Raw genomic sequence first — 22,437 nt, 5'->3', positions numbered from 1 at the left:
AGACTAGACATATCGGTACAAAGTAGAAAGAACTTATCGAAAGAATGGAAAGTTAATAAGTAAACATTAAAGGCTTATCAGAGGAGACAAGACTTATTGACGAATGAAGAACAATTGTTGGAGATTCAAAGCGTGATTCTAAAGTTTAAATTATTATTGGAAAGAGTGAATTATATTGGACAACTGGAAGGCTCAGGCGTGACTTAAGGAAAAAGATGATGACACGAAGATCGAGGTAATATGTTTAAGAATGGATTTATGGAGAAGTTTCTACAAGGTCAAAGCTTCTTAAGAGATAGAAGGACGACATGGTCAAGATTTGTTAGAGTTCAATTTGGAACGTTGGATTTAGGTTTACAGTTTGTAATGAAGAAGTTGCTACTTAAGGAGAAGATAGAGAAGAAGATTGGCATTACATAATATCGAATATTGTGGTGAAGTGTTGTTGTGAAGAAGAATGAAGAAAAGAAGGAAGTTGTGATCATAGAGGAAGTTACAAAATCGAGTAAGAATCAAAACAAAGGATTAGATATGGTATGTTAGTATGTTGAGGAACTTTATTGGATTTGACTAAGCAAGAATAGTGCAAACTACAAATCATTTGTTAGTTGTTGCTCTCTAACAATCAACTAACAATTTTGATAGTAAAATCCCTTAATCGAGTGGCCCTAACAGGGTCTATTGTAAATCAAAAGAGTGTTTAAAATCCTCTAACAAGGTTACTCCTAATAGGATATACGACTTTGACAGGTCTTCAGGAAAATCCCTTAACTGGGTAGCATTTAGCAACTCTTTTGTAACCCTTAACCAAGTAGGCTCCTGACAGGGCATATTCCAAAGGAGTGCAAAATTTTGTGGCAACCGTTCTCACATCGTGGTTTTCACCCTAATCGAGTTTCCACGAGATATTTCTGGTGTTATTATTGTGTGGATGTTTTATATGTTGCATGTTACTTAATTTTTATTTTACCGATAGTGTTGTTAATAGGTTGAAGTTTTAATCGGTAAATCTGTTTGGTAAAGTTATTTGGGACTGTGAAATTGTTTAGGTTGGTGATTACTCATTCACCTCCCCAGTAATCATTCCTATACCTAGAGCATATAGATAGTCGATATCATATCTTCAAAGACAATGAAGAGACTAAGGGAGAGACCAAATTTGATGCAAAAGAGGGAGTGTTAGCTTTTCAAATGTCCACATATAGTAGGGGATGAGTGCCGCCCTACATGCATTGGCAAAATGCATGGCCTCCTTGGAAATGAGTTTTTAATCAAGATTGACAATCTTAGTTTCCCATGAATGTAGTCTTGTACAACCAAAATTTGACATGCAAAGGAAAGAGAACTTTGTTCGAGGGAGGGTGTTGGCGATTTGGCTAAGAGGTCAGTATGGAAATGTATTAAGGTTGTCATTTATGGAAACATATCATCTGTATTGAGTAAGTATTTTATGGAGATACAGTTTTGGTTTGAAGTTTCAGAAAATTGTATAAGTGTTGTAAAGTATAACTATCAACAGAGACACCTTTTTGGTTTGTGAAGTTCATAGACAACGAATTGGCATGTGTGGACTTGAGGGAAGCTAGAATAGAGTAGAAGGATACTACATGTCAAAGCGCAAGTCATTATGAGTTGTACAGACAAAGATATTAAGTTTTAATCAGTTGTAGTCTTGTACAGGAAGAACAGGACAAAGTGAGAGAAATGGTACTCTATGTTAAGGAATTATTTTGTTTATCAAAGTAATTGCTTGACTAATTAGGGACGACATCCTAAATGTTAACCATAACTTAGCAAGAGTTGGTTTTAATTTTTGGGACACGTGTAAAGACATTACGGTTGACAGGACAAAATAACTTGGTATAAAGGACAAAATTGGATATGCAAAGTTGTTTGATGTCTTAGACATTAAATTGCTATTGTATTATGATGCAAACTTTATGCTAGAGCAGATTAAAGGCAAAGTACGCAAAGTTGTGAACAAAGTGCTACAAAGGACAAATCAGATATTGTAGATATCAAAATTGTCAAAAGGTTTATGTATCTCTTCCTTTTGTTTACAACATATATCATTGTAATTGCATGTTTGGGCAATGGGCTTATCTTGCATACAATTTGTAATTGTAATAACAACTCCTAACAGGTTTGAGGCTTCTAACAAGGCCTAGTCCTCTAACAAGGACATAGACACTGTATGGATGTAATAGACTTCTAACAGGGTCAATATCTTTTACAAGATACTTTTGATTAGTGGATCATTTTGTGGGTACCATCCCCATTGGGGTTTTCCCTTGGTCAGGGTTTCCCTAGTTAACAAATAATGGTGTTATGAGTTGTATTGTGTTATTGCTATGTCTACTTTTTAGTTTAATCACATATGCATGTTTTAATGTTGTAAAAGATATCCATAGTTGGGCTAAAGTTTGTGAAATACTGATTAATCCCTCTCCAAGTATTTCCCATTTCTACCAATTGGCATTAGAGAACAGTTACTCAGAAGAGGCTTAACAACTTGAGTAAGATCATTATGGATGTAGAGAAGGTGCAAAATAATCTAGAGGAAGCTCTTGAGGAAATTGATGTGATCACTAAAGGAAGAGATAGTTTGAAGAACAAGTACAAAGAGGCAAAAACTACCATTCAGAAGTTGAAAGAACAGATTGAATCCGCTAATTCCAAGAAGATTGAGTCAAATGATCAAATCAAAGACTATGGTGCAGTTTCTAAGCTTAAGAAGGAGAATGAGATCCTAAAGCATGAACTTTGGATTACCAATCTTAAGATGAGTTTGATGGAAGATGATAAGAAAAGTCAATCATAAATCAGATTTGAGATTTGAGAATGCAGCTATGAAATCCAAATTTACCAAGGTGACATCTAAACTTGAGACTACATAGTTGCAATACACAAAACTTGAGAAGTACAATACTATTGTAAAAAGAGAGCTTACACAAACAAAGCAACATCTTGAGAAGTTGTATTCCAGCACTAAAAAACTTGATGAGCAGATCACAGTACAAAGACATTCCTATGATAAGACTAGTATTGGTTATTATGAAGGTGAATCATCAAAGAGATCTGAGGTTACTGAGGAATCAGATCTTGTGGTCCAACAACTTGAACAACAAGAAGAAAATCTGAACAAGGTAGAACCTAATCAATTTGAAGAAGTACCTAAAAAATTTGAACCACCTAAAGAAGTAAGAAGGCAATTCACTGGAAGATGTTTTGCATGCAATGAAATTGGTTACATGAAGGACTGTGTAACATCCCGATTTCCTGGGTCTTAATTAACAACTAACATACTCAAAGAAATACAATTATCACTTCATCTTCATAGGAAGTCAGTTAAATCAGTTTCGTTCATATGAAAGGGATTGACGGTTAAAATCAGTTAAACAAAATTTCTTAACGAAGAGCTGAAAACACCATCAATGAAAATTACTTTAGAAGTTAAAAACCACATACCATGAAATTTGAGATCGAAATCAAAACTAGGGATGCTTCTGCAACCATCAGGGTTAGTCCTCAAATACCACTATAACAATATCACATAACGACTACCATCTAAAAACCGCTATCTCAAAATCAAATGATGATTACAATTAAATACCACTATATTTAAAATTATCACATACCACTGTATCAATTAGGGCATTGATTACCATTGGATCATTTAGGGCTTTTAGTTACCACAGAATCACTTAGGGCTTTCGATACCACTGATTCAATTAGGGCTTCCGATACCACTGTATCATTTAAGGTTCTAGTTACCATTGAATCAATTAGGGCTTCAGATTCCTTTCTTTTCGATTACTTAATTGTGGCAATAACTCAAGATTAGAAAATATGCTCATATTCGATATTCATATAAATGAAAGGCAATCCATAAATCTATCTTTCGCATCTAAGTGTAAAATAACTATAAACAAGAAATAACTCAATTAATCTTACCTTCTGATATATAAAAGTGATAATACATGTTTTCCGATAAACAATCGAATGCATAGCTTATCTTTGTCAGACGCATGTCCGACATCTTGGGGAGAGGTGGTACTTTGCCAGGGGCTTAACCACCCAACCTCAGACCAAATCTTATCCCCACACAATCTCTATCAAGAAAGGCCCTCCCTACCCAGAACTGACAGGGGTCATTTTGTCATCAGCTGAGCATCTTGGCATCTAGACACACCTCTCAACTTGACAGCAGGAGAAACATTAAACAAGATCTTGCATGAGTTATTAAATGTTTCTTTTTAAAAAAAAAGGGTTAAATCATGTTATGCCATAATTAATATTGATTCATATTATTGCAGATTCCATTCACTCACCTCATCACCCATTCCTTTGGCTGCATAGCCGGGTGAATCCCAGGTGTTCGGAATTCTCAGAGTTGATGGCTTTGTCAATTATTCAAGAAGATTACATGCATCCAGCATTTCACACTCTGTGAATATATAATTATGTTCTTTAAAGGTTCCAGAATTGATTGTTTAAATCTAACATCCATTGGCATAATGATTATTGATCCATACTAAGTTTTTCTTGGCTTTCACGTGCCACAAATAAAATTAAAAGAGGATTAAATCTGTAATATGAAATAAGATATCAAATGTAAGCGTTATACATACGAACATATTGTGAACATTGAAAAGGCTGGGTCAGCTTATACCATGTCATATATGAGCTCAATAATATTCAAACATTACCCAACAAGTGTCTTTGGCATGTACTACATTTGGAAACTCTTTTCAATAGATACTATTCAACTTCTTACATGATAAATCTGAGTACTATGAAATAAGAAAGAACATTCATTATAGTTCACTGGAATTATTTAGTAAGTTAAATAATGTGAACACATTCATATATTAAGAGATTCCTGTGCCTAGCTGGCTGCTATAGAAATTGAATTTAAATTCATTAGACAGGTAACTCATGACTTGATAGCAAGTCGATACTGATGAAGAACTTGTAGAGGGATCAATCTTTCCTCTAGTTAATCAGGACATCGCCCCAGTGAATAGGAACTTTTATCACCAGCCAGAATACCTGTACGGCAGGTTGCTTGAACAAAGCTTTACAAACGATATTGCAGGGATTTGGCACAAATAAAATTATGAATTCAGTGTGCTGAAAGCGGAAGTAATTATTGGTAAAGATGTAGATCACTGCAGACAGGAAGTCGGGTGTATGGATGCTATTTTTGAATGTATCCTTCACAACAAGGTAGTTGAGTGCTTAAGAATGGAAAATTGGTGCCATGAAAATATAAGTCAGGGCCATGAAAACATAAGTTGAGTATCTACAAAAATCAGAATACTAATAACCAATTGTTTTTCACGACAATAAACAAGCTCACAAATCTCCTGACATAGTTCTTTGAAGAAAGTCATAGCTTGATACACTGTTCCGTAAATCTCATGCCCGAAGATATACACTCACCTCGAGACTGGTTCTTGCAAATACATTGAGTAACAATAAAAACAAATTGTAACAAATCTTATACCCATGTGAGAAATTGACTCATCAATATGAACCAACCCATACAAGAGAGTCGATGAAGGAATATGAAATGTCAGAGCGAAACCGATGACACAAAGTTAACGCCAACATAAATAGACTTACAAACACTAAATAACCGAAGCCAACATTGATGATGCCAAAAACACAAAAGGCGGGTAATCCAATGCATGATTCATGATAAGGAATTTGGAAAAGGAAGAATAATGAATGCCAAATGAACCATCAACTTCTTGTGAAACCAATCTAATCGCACGCATGGAGTGACTTGGCTTCTGTAACATAAAAAATTATCTTGGCAAATAATAACACCAATTGTTAAATCGGTTTTCAAATAAGAAACAAATAAAAGATGGAAAAAGAGTTGGAAGGTTATAATTCGATTATTATTAAAATTCGAATGTTATTATAGCTGAATATTATTATAGTTTTATATTTATATATACATGTAAACATCACTTTATTAAATTATTAAACTATAATGGCGCCAAATCATTTTTTTATATTATATGCACGTATATAAATATTTATTAAAATAATATGATGAAAGATAAATTAAAATTCTTTGAGATACTTTATATTTTAACCCAATTATTTTCTCAATTTATTTATTTAAATAGCTCATGCGGGTCCCACAGATGTATCCTATTTCAAGTCGCCAAGTTCTCAACCCATTTGCTCAGTGATGGTGATGCTCCTACCTAATTTTTTTCTGACAATACTTCCACTCCTTCGACGTGTTTCCTACAAGGAAATTCTCCGTAATTAAATTATAAATTATTTAATCATAAATAATCATAATAGTTAACCTTCATCTTAATTCCATGAATTCGTGATTAATGATCAACTAGCATGTTATCCTCACTTGAATCATAACGACTATCTTACTATTTCACCAGATTATAACAAATTAAACTGCCAACTAACTTCATGTGAACCTCAATGGCTATATTTCAATTTAGGTAAAAAATTGGGATGTAACAGACTGTACAGGTAAGTATACTGACCCTATTTGTAGTTATTGTTATAATTGTTATGCTTATGGACATAGAGCTAGTGAATGTAGGAAACCTAGATTTAATAATAATATGTATCAAGGTACTAACCTTGCAGCTAGTAGACCTATTGGTGCAAAGAATGTCATAAGAAATGGAGTTATGTGTTATAAGTGCAACAACTTTGGACATATTGCTAGAGATTGCAGATTACAGATCAATCAGTCAGGACGTAGGTATGGAAACAATGTAACAACATGGGTCATACAACAAGATTTTTTAGGATGAACATGAGATCACAAAATCCAAGGGCACCTAACTTTATTAGGAATGTAAACAATGTCAGAAGGAATGAAAATAACAATGACAAACATAAGGAGAATGTGAAAGAACATGTAGAGAACTTCAATGAAACATTTGTTAAAGCCAAGACACCAACAAGCACACAAGTTTGGGTAGAGAAGAAGACAAGTGACACACCTGAAAACAAGTTGGAGTCTGTAATAGTTTTAGACAAATCCTTATCAATCTAAGCAATTCATTCATTAAAAGCTATAGGGAAATAAGCATCAAAAAATCACTTAGCCCTTACGAAGTTGAGTTAAAACTTGCAAAGTTAGGAGAAGGTTTAGAAGGCTAAAAGGAAGCTATGGTTAAGTGCGCATGCAATTCTAAGTTCATATGTGAGTGTGCAAGCAAGAAAGAGTTCTCTGGCGAAAGAAATCAGCTTTTTCATTAGCAAGTACTTGTGCAATTAATGCAGAATTGAATTGAATCGCATATAATGGTTGGAATCGATGGAAAGGACACCATTTGATCGCACAAAGAATTGAAGAACCTCTGAAAGCAGATTTGAAGTGATCTAAAGAAAATTGAAAGCGAATTCAAGCAAGCCCTAGTTTCACGATTTTAAAAGGTATTTACTGCTTGCGCAGCCGTATTTTAAAGGTTTAAGTTTGAAAGAATGGCAACATCCATTGTATGTGATGTGAATGAGAGGCCTAGGTACAAATTCAAGAAACACCCCCATATTTTTCTTGAGGATGATCTGTTTGGAGCATTTTCACAAGTACCTAGTAGGGTTTTACACGTATATCTGTGCATATATTCGCTGCAAGTTTGAATTGATTGGAGACAATGATATTCACAAAGATATGAACTTAGAGAACCTAAACATCACCAAACATGTGTTCTTGAAAGAATTTGACCAACATGAGTGGACAAGAATCATACTTAGCCGTATTCGTGAGGATATGTTTGGGTAGGAGAAATTCCAGTAATGATTGACAATGACACGATTCATAAAGTTACTAGTCTAAGTAATGAAGCCAGTAACCCTGTGAATGAGAAGAGTGTTAAGAAGCTTTTTGAAACAAATGCTGAATCAGTATCTGATGGCAGAAACATGAAGTTAGACAGAATTAAGCAAATTGATGTGAGACTTATCAACAAGATAATTGGTTATAAAATGAACTACAACACTAGAGTAAACTTTGTACCTGCTGGATTCATCCATGCAGCTTATATGATGATTGTAGGGAAAGAAAATGTCAACATGTGTGAGATCCTTGGACAACAGTTAATTGACAACTTGGACAGGATTAAGAAAACTACGAATGCAACATTTAGATTTGAATCACTGTTGACACACCTATTTTTTCAAGTGAGAAGGAAATTCCCTGGTATGCCTAATTATGAATGAGAATCAAACAAGAGTAAAATGGAGTTAATCACTCACTACTATAGGAAGCAGCCCGCAGATAGAATTACAGAAAATATTTTCAAAATGATGAAGAGTTTGCAGTCTAAGATGAAACAATGATTCAGGATTCCACCTGCTATTGTTGAAAATTACAAAGATGAGTTATGCTTCATGATTGAAACTTATGTAACATGTTTGGAAGCAGTTGAACCTAGAGTAAAATTTATTGATCCTATGGGTTATGAGATGAGTGAAGAGATATTAGAAGGGTATGTGAAGATAATCCTTGAGTCAGAAAAAAGACAAGGAGTGTCCTAGATGGGGCACCTATGAGGAAAGTTTAAGAGAAGTGCAAGGTCAACTTTACAGTAAGGATGTAAAGTGGAAAATTGACAAGAAAATTGAGGAGTTACTCAGAGAATCAGGGATGAGTAGAGAAGAATTCAGAGAAGCTATGAGCACAATGAAAGAAATGAGAGCTAGTAGTCAATCAAAAATCTTGATTGCCAAATCACTTGCAATAGAAAGTGGATCTTCTATAGGTCGAGTCACAGTTGTAATACCATCAGCACAGTCACCCATTGCACCATATGCAACAGTTGCACCAACACCACAGTTTGTTCCACCACCATCAGATCAACCTATGGAAGAGGAAGATTTCAGTATGGTGAAAGTTCAACCTTCAGCACCTGGAAGGACAAGAAGGTTAGCGAGATTAGTAGAGGTCACAAACAAGAGCAAGTAGAACCACCAAAGCCAAAGAGAATGAAAGAACTTGCCACTGGTCCAGGAAAGAGACAAAAGACAATAGTTACCTATGCGGGGAAGCAGAAAAAGAAAGAACAAGAAACATAAACAAAGGAAGAGAAAGTAGAAAAAGAAAAATCAAAAGAAACTAGTGAAGGCAGGAAGAAATGGAAACCAAAAATTGAGAATATGAACAATTTAATTATCAATGAAAGAAATCTCTCCAAGTTGAATAGATTTTACAACTTGGATGATCATTTTGAGAAGTTATAGTTAGAAAATGCCATAATCAGATATATGATTTTGTTCAAACAAAAGTTCATAAATATTCATGGTCAAATACCAAATGATCTGTATGAGAGACTAAAGAATTGAAAGAGGAGAGTCAAGGAAGAGGAAAAAGCAATAAGAGAGAGGATGGTCAGAAAACTCTGCGAAGTTAAAAATGAAGAGCATTTTGAAAGAATATTGAAGAGTATTGAACCGTTGCTAAGGGATAAGATGAGCAATCTTGATCATGGGAGGCAACTATGAACAAGTGCACAAAGAACAGAGGAAGCCATTGTTAAAGTGATGAAAGAAGGTAAGGATTTTTTGTATACTGCAGAGACTTCAGAAGACGACAATTCCAAATGAACCTAAGCCTAGTGAAGAAGGAAGCCAAATGTTGGGGGGAGCAGCAGAAACACAAACTCTTACTACAACAGAGATAAAGGAAGATACAGTACTGAAAGATGTAGAGGTCAACAAGGTATGAGAGATGACAGTGTCAGAGACACCTCAGATCACAATTGATGATAATACAATTGGCATTGACAGTACTTGTATTAGTGTTGATGAGATAGAGGATCCTTTTAAGGATCAGGCCACCATTGTTGACAGTTTGGTCGACTATCCTAGCTTGGACGATGACAAGAGGAAAGAAGAAAAGGAGGAAAAGAAAGAAGAAGAAGAACAAAAGAAGGATGAAGACTTAGCCACATTGGCTGAAGTCCTTAAAGGTATAGACCCTATGCTACAAAACAACTGGAGCATAATAGTGCAGGAAACAACATTCACAGCTTAGCTCAGACATACAGAGGCAGAGAAAGAGGAAGCATCAGAGCAGTATGCTGTGACAGAGAAAGAGGATAGTGGAAAAAGGAAAAGAGGCAGAAAAGTCAGTGACAGAGGAGGATGTGCAGAACAAGGACAATCAAAATTTGCAGATTCAAGTAGTCACTCCTACAAAGGCCCCCAAAACAGATTCCAACCATGCCAAAGATACCTTTAGAATCACTCATAGATAGTATGATGAGTTGTACTCCATTGACAACAACAGAAAACTCTGAGATTGAGATGCTTAGCCAGTTATCAGCATTGGAAAGGAAGATACAGTAATGAAAGATGTAGAGGTCAGCAAGGCATGAGAGGTGACAGTGTCAGAGACACCTCCGATTACAATTGATGATAATACAATTAGCATTGACAGTACTTATATTAGTGTTGATGAGATAGAGTATCCTTTTAAGGATCAGGCCACCATTGTTGACAATTTGGTTGACTATCCTAGCTTGGATGATGACAAGAGGAAAGAAGAAAATGAGGAAAAGAAAGAAGACGAAGAAGAAATGAAGGATGAAGACTTAGCCACATTGGCTGAAGTCCTTAAAGGTATAGACCCTATGCTACAAAACAACTGGAGCATAATAGTGCAGGAAACAACATTCACAGCTTAGCTCAGACATACAGAGGCAGAGAAAGAGGAAGCAGCAGAGCAGCATGTTGTGACAGAGAAAGAGGATAGTGGAAAATGTAATATCCTGAGAAAGATATTGGCTGATTCCTCTTTAAACAAAAATAATCCAACCTTAAAATCTTGCAGATGAACTCCAGCACAAGCAAATCCAGTACAATAGCCCACATATATTTAACCAGTTTCTTCTTAATAATAATGCTCGAATTCGGAAATAGGCAAATGGAATACAATACGAGGTTTAAACCAGAAGATTCTTCACCAATCAATAACAGTTCCTTTGAAAATAATATTTAGAATTTCCAGTCATATAGAAATGCATTACAGACTTATAATGTTAAAACCAGAAACTTTCATACAACTCCGCAAGTACGTTATTGTATTATACAACAGCAATACAATAACCAATACATAGAAACCAATCCTAAATACAAATTCAACAGTCGGATTGGAAAGATAGGACAAGAACCTATAAACGCGAATGAAACACATGAACTGATGTTTCTCGAGACAATGGGTTTGCGTCCATTGTCTGCTAGCATGAGGGGCTACGTCCTCCAACTAGCTAGGCTCTCGTAATGAGAGAAAACTGAACTGAATAATGAAATCAAGCATGCCAAAAGAATGAGTCTCATCTCCTTTTATCTTCACAACGGTGACTCTTCAACTTCTCCCTGATAAATTGTCTTATTCCTCCTCGTCCTCTTGTGACCACATGAGATATTAATTTGACCTTAATAATAAATCTCCAGTTAACATAGTCAAATTTAATATTGAAAATTCGTTCCTTCTTAATAATTCTAATGTCCCCAAAGAAAGGACATTACGAATCTCCCCTCCTTGAGATTGCTTGCCCTCAAGCAATATGTACTAGGATCCCATATAAATCTGTAGTTAATCCAGTAGCCCAAACTGTCGACAAACCTAGTCAAAATGTGAAGCACGGTACCACTCTACAAAATACCTGTCAACTGACCTCCTGGATCCCATATTAATCTTTGAAGAAATGCTGCTCCTGTAAACTGATCAACACTGATCATTACCATAATCATCCTCAAACTGAATAGGACCACAATGAAATCCTCATCCAACCAAAGATACAACCTGCCAACACCTAGATCCCAAACTCTGTTATGCTACCTCGCTGCTATGATGGTATAGAAATATATCCAGGGTCCATGTATCATCCAGTAGAAAGTGAAGACCTGACTTAGATGGATGATGTAAGAAATGAACTGCTCAAAAACTGAAAACACCATCCCATGGACATCAGAATTCATATTGTCGGCATAAACTTGGAGAATTCCCCAGTGCATAGGAGCTAAGAATATGAAGAATGCTAAGAATCTGCCCAATAATCTCACATAAATACTCCACCGACAATTGTTCGGAGGCTGATGAAGAAAATTCACCTAATTTTTGAATGGGGTGAAATCGGAAAATGTGTTGGTGCTGATCCAAAGATAAGCCACAGAAGTTGATTCATCATTCCTATGTTGAGAACTGGATTCATTGCTAGAATCTGAGCCAGGATCCCAAAGTCTGAAATCAAACTCTTCCTCTTCATGGTGAACAAAAGATAATTCCTCATTTAACATAAACAAAGGATTGTCAGATGTCCAATCGGCAACAACTTCAAACAAAGTATTGTCAACAAGCTAAAAGTGTTCTGAAGTCTTGCTACTTGACTGTTTGGGGCAGCTATCCAAGTCATACATTTGTTGAATGCTCTCAAGTTCGTCAATGACTTCCTGGAAGAATTCTTGCCTCATCCTATTCTCATGTTCCCGAGAGTGTTCCATGAGCTTGATTTGATTTTTTGCTCCCAGTAAAGGTAATTGAGTTTCATTCAGTGCCTTCCGAACATCCTTAAGCGCCTTGCTGAGATCCTCAATCTCATCCTTTTCCCTATTTGACTGTGCTGCATAAATCTCAGCAACCTTAAGAATATAGTCCCTGTCGGACAACAGATATAAGTAATCTGATTTTATAGTCTTGAGGGCTTATTTGACCTTCCGTAGATCGGGCACCTGCCAATCACCTTCCCTTTCCCTTGGGATCTTCCTAAAGAGCTCCTCAACTAACTCGTGGGTACTGTCATACTACACCAAGGATGCCGCAACCATGTCTTCACTAACTTTCAATTGATTCTGTAAGACATGTATTTCATTATCTCCCTGCTGAAATTGTTCATTGTCTTGCAGTGTCATCTCCGGTTGTTCCTCTAAATTCACGTTCTGAGAATCATGAATATAGGGTTCATGATGCCAAGGTTCCAAACTGCTATTACCTTGAGTGCAATTTGCTTCATTATTCCGCTTGACAAGGCTCACTTCTAAGTCACCACCGAAAAAAACCGTGCCTTGTGTAACATCTAATATGTGATCCAGAGAAGGCTTCCCATCTCTAGTAGTTGTTTGCTCTTCTATTTCAAGATCATCCAAAAGATAATTCTGATCTATCGAAATTTCTTCGTACACTCGTGTGTTGTTTCTTTGCAAAAAGATCTTAGGCCAACTCCAAGTATTTTCATTTTGCCATATTGGTCATATTTAGCTGCTCAAGATAAAAATCCATATAATCATTGAATGATAGATCGTTCTGAATTCTAGTAGGAAGTCCTCTGTACTCTTCATAAATGTCGAGTATTTTAGCTTTTACAACAAAATCTGAATTTCGGACTATCTGCTCTTGTGGCTTCATAGGAGCCTTCTTGATATGATCCAAATCCTGCATTCCTTCCATAGCTAGATACCTGCCTTTGTTATTGGACCTTAATGAAGTCATTGGAATATGCGATAAATTGCAGCCCTAACACTGGTCAATCTAATTGAATCTTCCTCACCAAAGAGGCTTGAAATATTTGACTCACAGTTTTGTTACCAAGTTCAGTTATTGAGTGGATAAATGTTGCAGATTGCTTGCAGCAGTAGGGATAAAGTAGGCATAATTAGAATTACTATTGTGCCCTTACAAACTGAAGACTATCAAAACTCCGTACTTCCCTCATTTAAGGTGTTGGACTCAATAATTAGTTTGTGGAGGCCAGAATAATAATGTGCTTTAATTCAGAACAAAACTTCCTGTTATTGCCTTGGAACTATAGAAGTCTTTTCTAACAAGATATGCTCCTAATAGTAATCCAATTCTATAGTCCAATTTCTTGAAGGAAAAGGGATGTAAGTTTCATTATCCATACCAACACAATTTTGAATTTACATGCTGTTACTGTAGGGAAGTAATGCCTCCAACTCTTTGTGTTTGAATCAACACCCTACCCTATATTATCTGATGCTTTGAGTTCCTGAATTTTTTTAAGCCTACAACCAATCTATGCCAGATGCACAGAGGAGTACCCTGAAAGAGCCGACGACCATCATAAGTGACTTTCCAAACACCCCTGAATGTGAAATATGCTTTGAACAAAAATCGACCAACTTCCTTTTACTTCCAATTTATACTTAACCAATCCTTGCAAACTGATCTGAAAGTCAACGAAAGCTTCAGATGTTGCAAATCTATTGGTCATGCAACTTGTATTATAATCTCACCAATCTGTAGTTGCCAGATTTGGTCGCTTTTCTCAATGTTGTCTTGTCATTCGACATGCAACTTTGAAAGGAACTTTCGATACACCCCCGTCATGTCTCCATCTTCTCTGCTAACACACCAGTTCCCGTGATGAAAAGTGTTTTAAACAACCTTAATCTTCCTCTATAGTCTGGGCGCACACACAACTCCAACCCCCAACTATGGCCAACATGGATCAATTGAAATCGCGGTACAATTGTTCTCACAACTGCTGGTCCATGTAAATATTGTTTGGCTTTTTATACTTATTCAACTGCTCACTTCAACCTTGAACATGAACGCCTCTTCAAACCTGTTGTTCCTCTTTCTAGACGTGATTTTCATGTAAGCTTCTCAGTTCCTTCCCATAACCATAACCACTGTAGTTCTGTAAATTCCTATCTCATTGTGAGTCGGGCTTGTAACTGGCCTGGTATTTATTGCAACTTTCAGCGTCTACTGGTATTCTCCAAAGAATGTAATGACCATAATCTGAATTATACCTTGCAGACACTATACGATTTTCTGCCAAGATTCATCTCACTCCTCAGATGTTTCCCTCTTGGTTTCTAATGGCACATACTTCATAGAGAAGTTGTTTTTATTCCTTCTAACTACTTGAAGAGTCAATTGTGTTCAGAGCTGGCACTGCTAACTATTCGGTTCCCTTTGTTTGCTGTTAAAGTTGTAGCTGTTAATGGAGTCGTCTTTCTTGGTTCGCACTAAACGTGGTGGGTAATGTCTTTACGAGGATATCATGCGTTACTTTGACGCATGTCTACAATCAATAAATTTTTATTTTTATTTTTTTAACCTATACTGCCACGTATTTCTTGCGATCTTCCATGTGCCATTTTAATCACCCATCGATGTTAAGGAAGAGGCTTCCTTTTCGGTTATACCTTTGCGAATGATCTCTTACTTGCTGTAACAGTCATTCATGGTAATTCCCGCAATAATCACAACGGCTGACAGAAATTATTGTATTCATTTGAAACTTCAATGGCTTATTTGCTTCCTCTAGCTTCGAAACTACAATCTACCTGGAGCCATGGGGCTTACCTTTTCTATAAATCTGTAAGTTGGGAAGAGACAGTTGTACATATCCGCAAAACTTGAATTAACTAACAGTTATATTTCTGCATTCCAAGATGCTCCATTGCCCTTTCCCATGCCGACTCCTTCGTCCCTCCTGTAGACTGCTGGGTGAAGCTGAAACCACACAACAGAGGAGAAGAAAAAACTGTTCTACCTTCGTAAAGGACTCTTCAAAGCCCACGATTAATATTCCTCCAACGACTATATCATTTGATGGAATAAAAACTCCTTCCGTTATGAAGCACGAGTTTAAATTTGGTTGTTCCCGACCTTCCAAAAAACCACATCAACACTGTTTGTTATCTTTCTTCACTCGGCGATATCATGTTGTTTCAAAGGAAGTCTTTAATCTTTATCTTAAATCCCAACCTTGTGAGAATATATTCTTCGCAGTATGTATACCAACTTAGAGCTTGCGCACAAGAATATCGGCACCGTAATATTGCGCCTCAACTTCAGAATTATTCCCAACATAATATAGTTTTATCTCCAATGACAAATTTTAATAATATGTTCTAGAGAGGGGCCCATGGAGAAATGTTCTACTGTCCAAAGAAATTTCTTAAAGTCGAAGGGTGAATTTACTGTTTGTGAGGTCTAGAAGTTGGTCAACTATAATGGAAAGAACGATCTCAATGTAATGTGACTCCTATTTTCAGTAAAGTGCCACAGAAATATAGAAGAGACTCCCGCCAGAAATGTGTTACTGTCATCTTCCAGAGCAGAGTTCGTCACAAAGGTCTCGGCGACTGGACATTACCGAAACCTCTGTATTCAGCTTTGCATCATTTTCTTCAGTAACTACACTTTTCTCTTTTCTGGGCCTCTTTTCCTTCAGTCGCTCCCTTCTTTTCCTGTGTTCAGCATCTGATCTGGCTTGCCCCTGCACATCCAAAGTTACTTCCGGGGGGGGGGCAGGGGTGGTGGGGGCTGTGCCCTGTAAATGCTTTATGGCCTGCAATTTTTCTTTGATAAAACCCCTTGTGCTAAAACTATTTTTGATAGGAATTTCAGAACTGCATAACCACATACACTATTTGAGTATCTGCTACTAAGTTCTAATCAACCTTTTGGCTATACCCAACAGGATAGCAGGAAAATAGGCTCTAATACCATTGTAATATCCCGAGTAAGATATTGGCTGATTCCTCTTTAAACAAAAATAATCCAAACTTAAAATCTTGCGGATGTACTCCAGCACAAGCGAATCCAATACAATAGCCCACATATATTTAACCAATTTCTTCTTAATAATAATGCTCGAATTCAGAAATAGGCAAATGGAATACAATACGAGGTTTAAACTAGAAGATTCTTCACCAATTAATAACAGTTCCTTTCAAAATAATATTCAGAATTTCCAGTCAAGAAATGCATTACAGACTTATAATGTTAAAACCAGAAACTTTCATACAACTCCGTAAGTACGTTATTGTATTATACAACAACAATACAATAACCAATACACAGAAACCAATCCTAAATACAGATTCAACAGTCAGATTGGAATGATAGGATAAGAACCTGTAAACGCGAATGAAACACTTGAACTGATGTTTCTCGGGACAATGGGTTTGCGTCCACTGTCTGCTAGCATGAGGGGCTACGTCCTCCAACTAGCAAGGCTCTCGTAATGAGAGAAAATTGAACTGAATAATGAAATCAAGCATGCCAAAAGAATGAGTCTCATCTCCTTTTATCTTCACAACGGTGACTCTTCAACTTCTCCCTGATAAATTGTCTTATTCCTCCTCGTCCTCTTGTGACCACATGAGATATTAATTTGACCTTAATAATAAATCTCCAGGTAACATAGTCAAATTTAATATTGAAAATTCGTTCCTTCTTAATAATTCTAATGTCCCCGAAGAAGGGACATTATAGAAAAGGAAAAGAGGCAGAAAAGTTAGTGACAGAGGAGGATGTGTAGAACAAGGATAATCAAAATTTGTAGATTCAAGTAGTCACCTCTACAAAGGCCCCCATGACAGATTCCAACCACACCAAAGACACCATTAGAATCACTCATAGCTAGTATGATGAGTTGTACTCCATTGACAGCAAATAAAACCCTGAGATTGAGATGCTTAGCTAGTTATCAGCATTGACTACGAACAAAATTATTAAAAGAGTAAGGAAATCGAGAGCACTCAAGAAATCCTTGAGAAGATGACAGGTAAAATGGAAACTCTGATAAATGTACAAATTAGTGAGAATAATCTTCAAAAGAAAGCAACCAAAGTACTAGAAGAATTTGATAATCATTTCAGGACTTTGGTAGAAGTTGCTACAGTCAAAGCCTAAGCTGAACATGATGCAAATCTTTTCAGTAAGGTATGCAAAAATTTGAAAGATGATTTAGCAAATTTGGACACATGCATTAAAGAGTTGAGAAGATGTGTTCATGAAGGGAAAGAATTATATGAGAAATGTGCTTTGTCACACAACTACATCCAGATCTTCACCACAAAAATCAGAGAGAAAGAAGATGAATTGAAGAATGTGGTAAGTGAAATAAGGAATGCGAATTAGTAAGATTGTGCTGAGCGCAAATAATTGGAGGAATCCAAGGAGCAGATATTGCAAAGATTTTGTTTATTAAGAGAACATTTGTCATTGAAGATTGATCCAGTGCAGAAACAACTTGATTGTATGAAGGCAAAAACATCCTATGAGCACTTTTCTTATCCAGACTTTCAAGCTACAGAATTGGCATCTGATGGACTTTGCGCACTCATCACTTTGTTGGATTCAGTCAAAGATGCTCAGAACAAAGGCTTACTCAGCTTGAAGAGCAGTTTTGCTGATTGCATTGCATTGTTACCAAATTCATCAGCATAAAGAATTAAGGTAAAATCAAAATTTTGACTTGTAAATAGTTTTGACTCACCTTTGTCATTGATGGAGTGTATATGGAAATTTGTATATGTAAGTACGAGGAGATATAAAGTAGAGTATAGACTAAGGGGGAGTATGAATAATATGAAGGTAAATATAAGAAATGATCCACATTTTTGAAAAAAATGTATGGCCATGTGAAGAACTTCACAATATAGTTTTGACTCACCTTTGTCATTGATGGAGTGTATATGGAAATTTGTATATGTAAGTACGAGGAGATATAGAGTATAGACTAAGGGGGAGTATGAATAATATAAAGATGGTATATATAAGAAATGAACCACATTTTTGAAAAATTTGTATGGCCATGTGAGGAACTTCACAATTTTGTAATTTTGGGACTTAGCCAATTTCACCATATGTTACCATCAATGCCAAAGGGGGAGATTGTTGACAATTTGGCTAAGACGTAAGTGTGGAAATGTATTAAGGTTTTCATTTATGGTAACATATCATCTGTATTGAGTAAGCATTTTATGGAGACACAATTTTGGTTTAAAGATTTAAAAAATTGTCTTAAGTGTTGTTAACTGTCAGCAGAGACACCTTTTTGGTTTGCGAAGTTCATAGACAACAAATTGGCACATGCGGACTTGAGGGAAGCTAGAACAAAGTATTAGGATACTACATATCAAAGTGCAAGTCATTACGAGCTATACGGACATAGATATTAAGATTTTATCAGTTGCAGTCTTGTACAGGAAGAACATAACAAAGTGAAAGAAATGGTAATCTATATTAAGGAATTATTTTGTTTATTAGAATAATTGCTTGACTAATTAGGGAGGACATCCTAAATGTTAGCCCTAACTTAGCAAGAGTTAGTTTTGATTTTTGGAACACGTGTGAGGACATAAAGGCCTGATAGGAGATAATTACTTGGTATAAATGACAGAATTGGATATGAGAAGTTGTGTGATGTCTTAGACATTGAAATGCTATTGTATTATGATGCAAACTTTATGCTAGAGCAGAGAAAAGGTAGAGTATGCAAAGTTGTGAACAAAGAGCTACAAATGACAAATTGGATATTGCAGATATCAGCATTGTCAAAAGGTTTATGTATCTATTCTTTTTGTATACAAATATATCATTGTAATTGCATATTTGGGCAGTGGGCTCATCTTGCGAACATTTTGTAATTGTATTAACAACTCCTAACAGGGTTGAGGATTCTAACAAGGCCCAATCCTCTAACAAGGATAGAGACACTATATGGATGGAATAGACTGCTAACAAGGTCAATATCTTTTACAAGATAGTTTTTATTAGTGGATCATTTTTTGGGTACCATCCCAATTGGGATTTTCACTCGGCCAGGGTTTCCCTAGTTGACAAATAATGGTGTTATGAGTTGCATTGTGTTATTGCTATGTTTACTTCTCAATTTAATCACATATGCATGTTTTAAGGTTGTAAAAGATATCCATAGTTGGGCAAAAGTTTGTGAAATACTGATTCATCCCCCCCTGAGTATTTCCTATTTCTAATAGAGGGTTCAGTGCTATGCAATGGATGAGTATTTCCTATTTCTAACGGAGCCGAAAAATGCAAAGGGTGAAAGAAATCTGGATGTGGCAATATGTAAAATCAGCAGCTTAGGAAGTTGAGAAAAAGGAGAAATTTCCTACGACAATCATTTCAGCATATTTTGACATCCAACAGTAATTGTTGGCAGATGCACTGCCTCCACTATGTATTTTGTTAGGTGAATTTTTTTAATTTGACAATGGAAGCTAAGGAAACATGCATACCTATGAGCTGCAATGGTATAGCTTTTCTTATCTGTGCAATAATCCGCGACGGATTCATGATAAATGTAGGATTCTGATAAACACAATAAATTTGTTCCTGCTATTAGCTAAGTGTAACCAACTTGAGATATGTATTGTTTGTTTGTAAGCATCAAAGCTTTTGTTAATGAGGACTATTATGGATTGGTTTTCTTTGATTTGTCTGTGAAAATGGTCGGAAGACTTTAAGAAACATTCATGTAGAGGTATTTTTATACTGAACCAACTATTCATGTCAGTTTTAAAATTCTGTCTGCATCGGGCAGAGGGCAGTAGTTTCACAGTGTTTTAGGTGCCTGTGGATGCTTTTAATTTGGAGAAATAGAGGTTAACATGATTCTCCACACACACACACACACACACACACACACACACACACACTTGAAAATCATTTGGCAACTTTATCCTTTCTGGTGAAGTCGTTTACGCTATGTCTGCATATTCTTGAATTTGAAAAACATATACAAATGGGATGATGTGAGCAGACAATAAAAATCTACCTCTATGTTTCTTATGTACTCAGTATGATTGCAATTTTCTGCAATTTCTGTTGACTAGCATGTCTTAAAAGTGGATAGATGAGTTGTCAATGTTGTGCGACAATTTGAGGAAGATCTGGTTATTAGTTTCATTGAAGGTGTTCTTACATAGTGGCGATCGAAGTTATCATCCAGATGCAAGTAATTCTCCTTTAAATCCTGTTTTTTAAGCTGACTATTTATCACGTTATCTACATTTTCTTGATGCTATTAGTATGATTATTAGTCTTATTTGTGGACTCAGTAATAATCTTGTTTCAGTTGCCCAGTAGAACCCGGTTCTATTATACCTGGTGAGACGGAATAAATTTGTGATTAACTACCATGTTGCAGCCAAGTGCATTTGCTACATGTGTCAGTAAGAAAAAAATAGCTATTAAAATTTCATCAGCAGATTCTTTAACAGTGTTTTTGGAAACTACCTCTGCTCATTAATAGTGTAAAGTAATTATTATGAAAACTATTGAGTGTTACTGATACAAGTTCATTTATTGAGACATTTTTAGAGAATTGTATGCAATAACATCCAAATTTGATCTTCTTTCAGGGATTTCAGTACAAATTTGGAGATTTCCAACTAAAAGTGTTCAAAGTATCTCAAAGTGAAACTCTGAAGGCAATTGTCATGGAGGTTATAGTCAATATCTTTTTCATCTGTTTTAGGACTATTAAAATCATTATATAGGCAGTAGAATCTAAAATAATGCAGCAGTATACAACTGTTAATATGGGCGGATTCTTTTTTTTTGTGTTTGCTACAGAAAGTTTAACCAGATTAAATAAATTTACACGTGTTTCAGGTTGAATACCTACCGGTCTCTTCCTTAGAAAAGACTCGTGCCCTTATGGATGAATTCTTCGAGATTTGGCAAGAGTTACTTTCAACAAAGACACCATCTGGACACATTTTTAACATAGATCCAAATTTTGCTGATTATCATCTTTCAGATCATTATAGTTGGCAACACACAGCTGTGCTATACAGTAGTGCCATGGCTCAAGCAATGTCTACACGAAATTGATTTTTGTTTGATTCAAGATTAGCTTGTTTGCAGTGTAAAATTGTATAAGTTTCTTTTGAAATCAACTGATTGTTAACTAAAATTCTTCCATTCCATTCCAAGAATACTTCTACGTTCCATCCCTTACCACTGAAAACTGTTTCTTACAACAGTAATAGATTATTCTCGATAACTTCTTCTTTAATGCTAGTTCCTGGAGTTGTATTTTCTTTTGGAAATGTTAGTATGCTTCAGACCAGAAGATACCAAATTTATGTACGATAAACTACAACAGATTAAAGGTCAAACATTAAGGTCAAACGTTAGGCCCATTAGGCATTGAGGTCAAATATGTAAAAGACCAAGAAAATTGGCAGTCTGGGGCCAAGGCTAACAGAGTGCTCGGCTGGCGATTTAACTTTAGATATATTACTGTAAAAGCAAATGAGAGTCTGAATTGTGGGGACATCGAGCGTAAACCACTTTAGTTGTGATTATCCTACATTGTGATATGTGAGAGACAAGGGAATCGCTCTGTTGTATTGTAATGATGTGATATTTTTGAGACTGGATCTGTTAAAATTTTCATTGTGAGAATTGCAGAGAGGTGGTTGCTGGTTTTATGAGCTGCTATACAGGAGTTTAACTATAAAACAGTAAGGGGTAGATAAAGACTGCATGGCTGTAAAGAATAAAAATGCACGTTTCTGACTTTTCCCCACTTTGCACTCATTTTAGGCTTGTTTGAAGTTCCATTCCGGTGTTTATAGCAAACTCAGCCATGTTCCATCCTCGTCTGATTTAATGTCTGTTTTAGATTCACTTTCCATTAG

The 22,437-nt window shown here is 36.0% G+C and overlaps 1 protein-coding gene across 1 annotated transcript in view; it reads left to right on the top strand.

Annotated features, from left to right (window-relative positions):
- LOC149573142 (mediator of RNA polymerase II transcription subunit 20a-like) overlaps positions 1 to 21,814 on the top strand; it is a 64,446-nt gene extending 42,632 nt beyond the window's left edge. Inside the window, exons 4-5 of the mRNA XM_089814325.1 lie at positions 21,151 to 21,234; positions 21,404 to 21,814. Coding sequence (XP_089670451.1) covers positions 21,151 to 21,234; positions 21,404 to 21,625 — 306 coding nt within the window. The 3' untranslated portion in view covers positions 21,626 to 21,814. The remainder of the gene's footprint in view (positions 1 to 21,150; positions 21,235 to 21,403) is intronic.
- The last annotated feature ends 623 nt before the right edge of the window (positions 21,815 to 22,437 follow it).

Source organism: Cupressus sempervirens, chromosome 2, assembly GCF_028749045.1.
Source record: "Cupressus sempervirens isolate cs-2001-9-10 chromosome 2, ASM2874904v1, whole genome shotgun sequence".
NCBI classification, from domain to species: Eukaryota; Viridiplantae; Streptophyta; class Pinopsida; order Cupressales; family Cupressaceae; genus Cupressus; species Cupressus sempervirens.
Note: the sequence above shows the minus strand (reverse complement) of the source record. Positions and strands in the feature narration are given on the sequence as shown.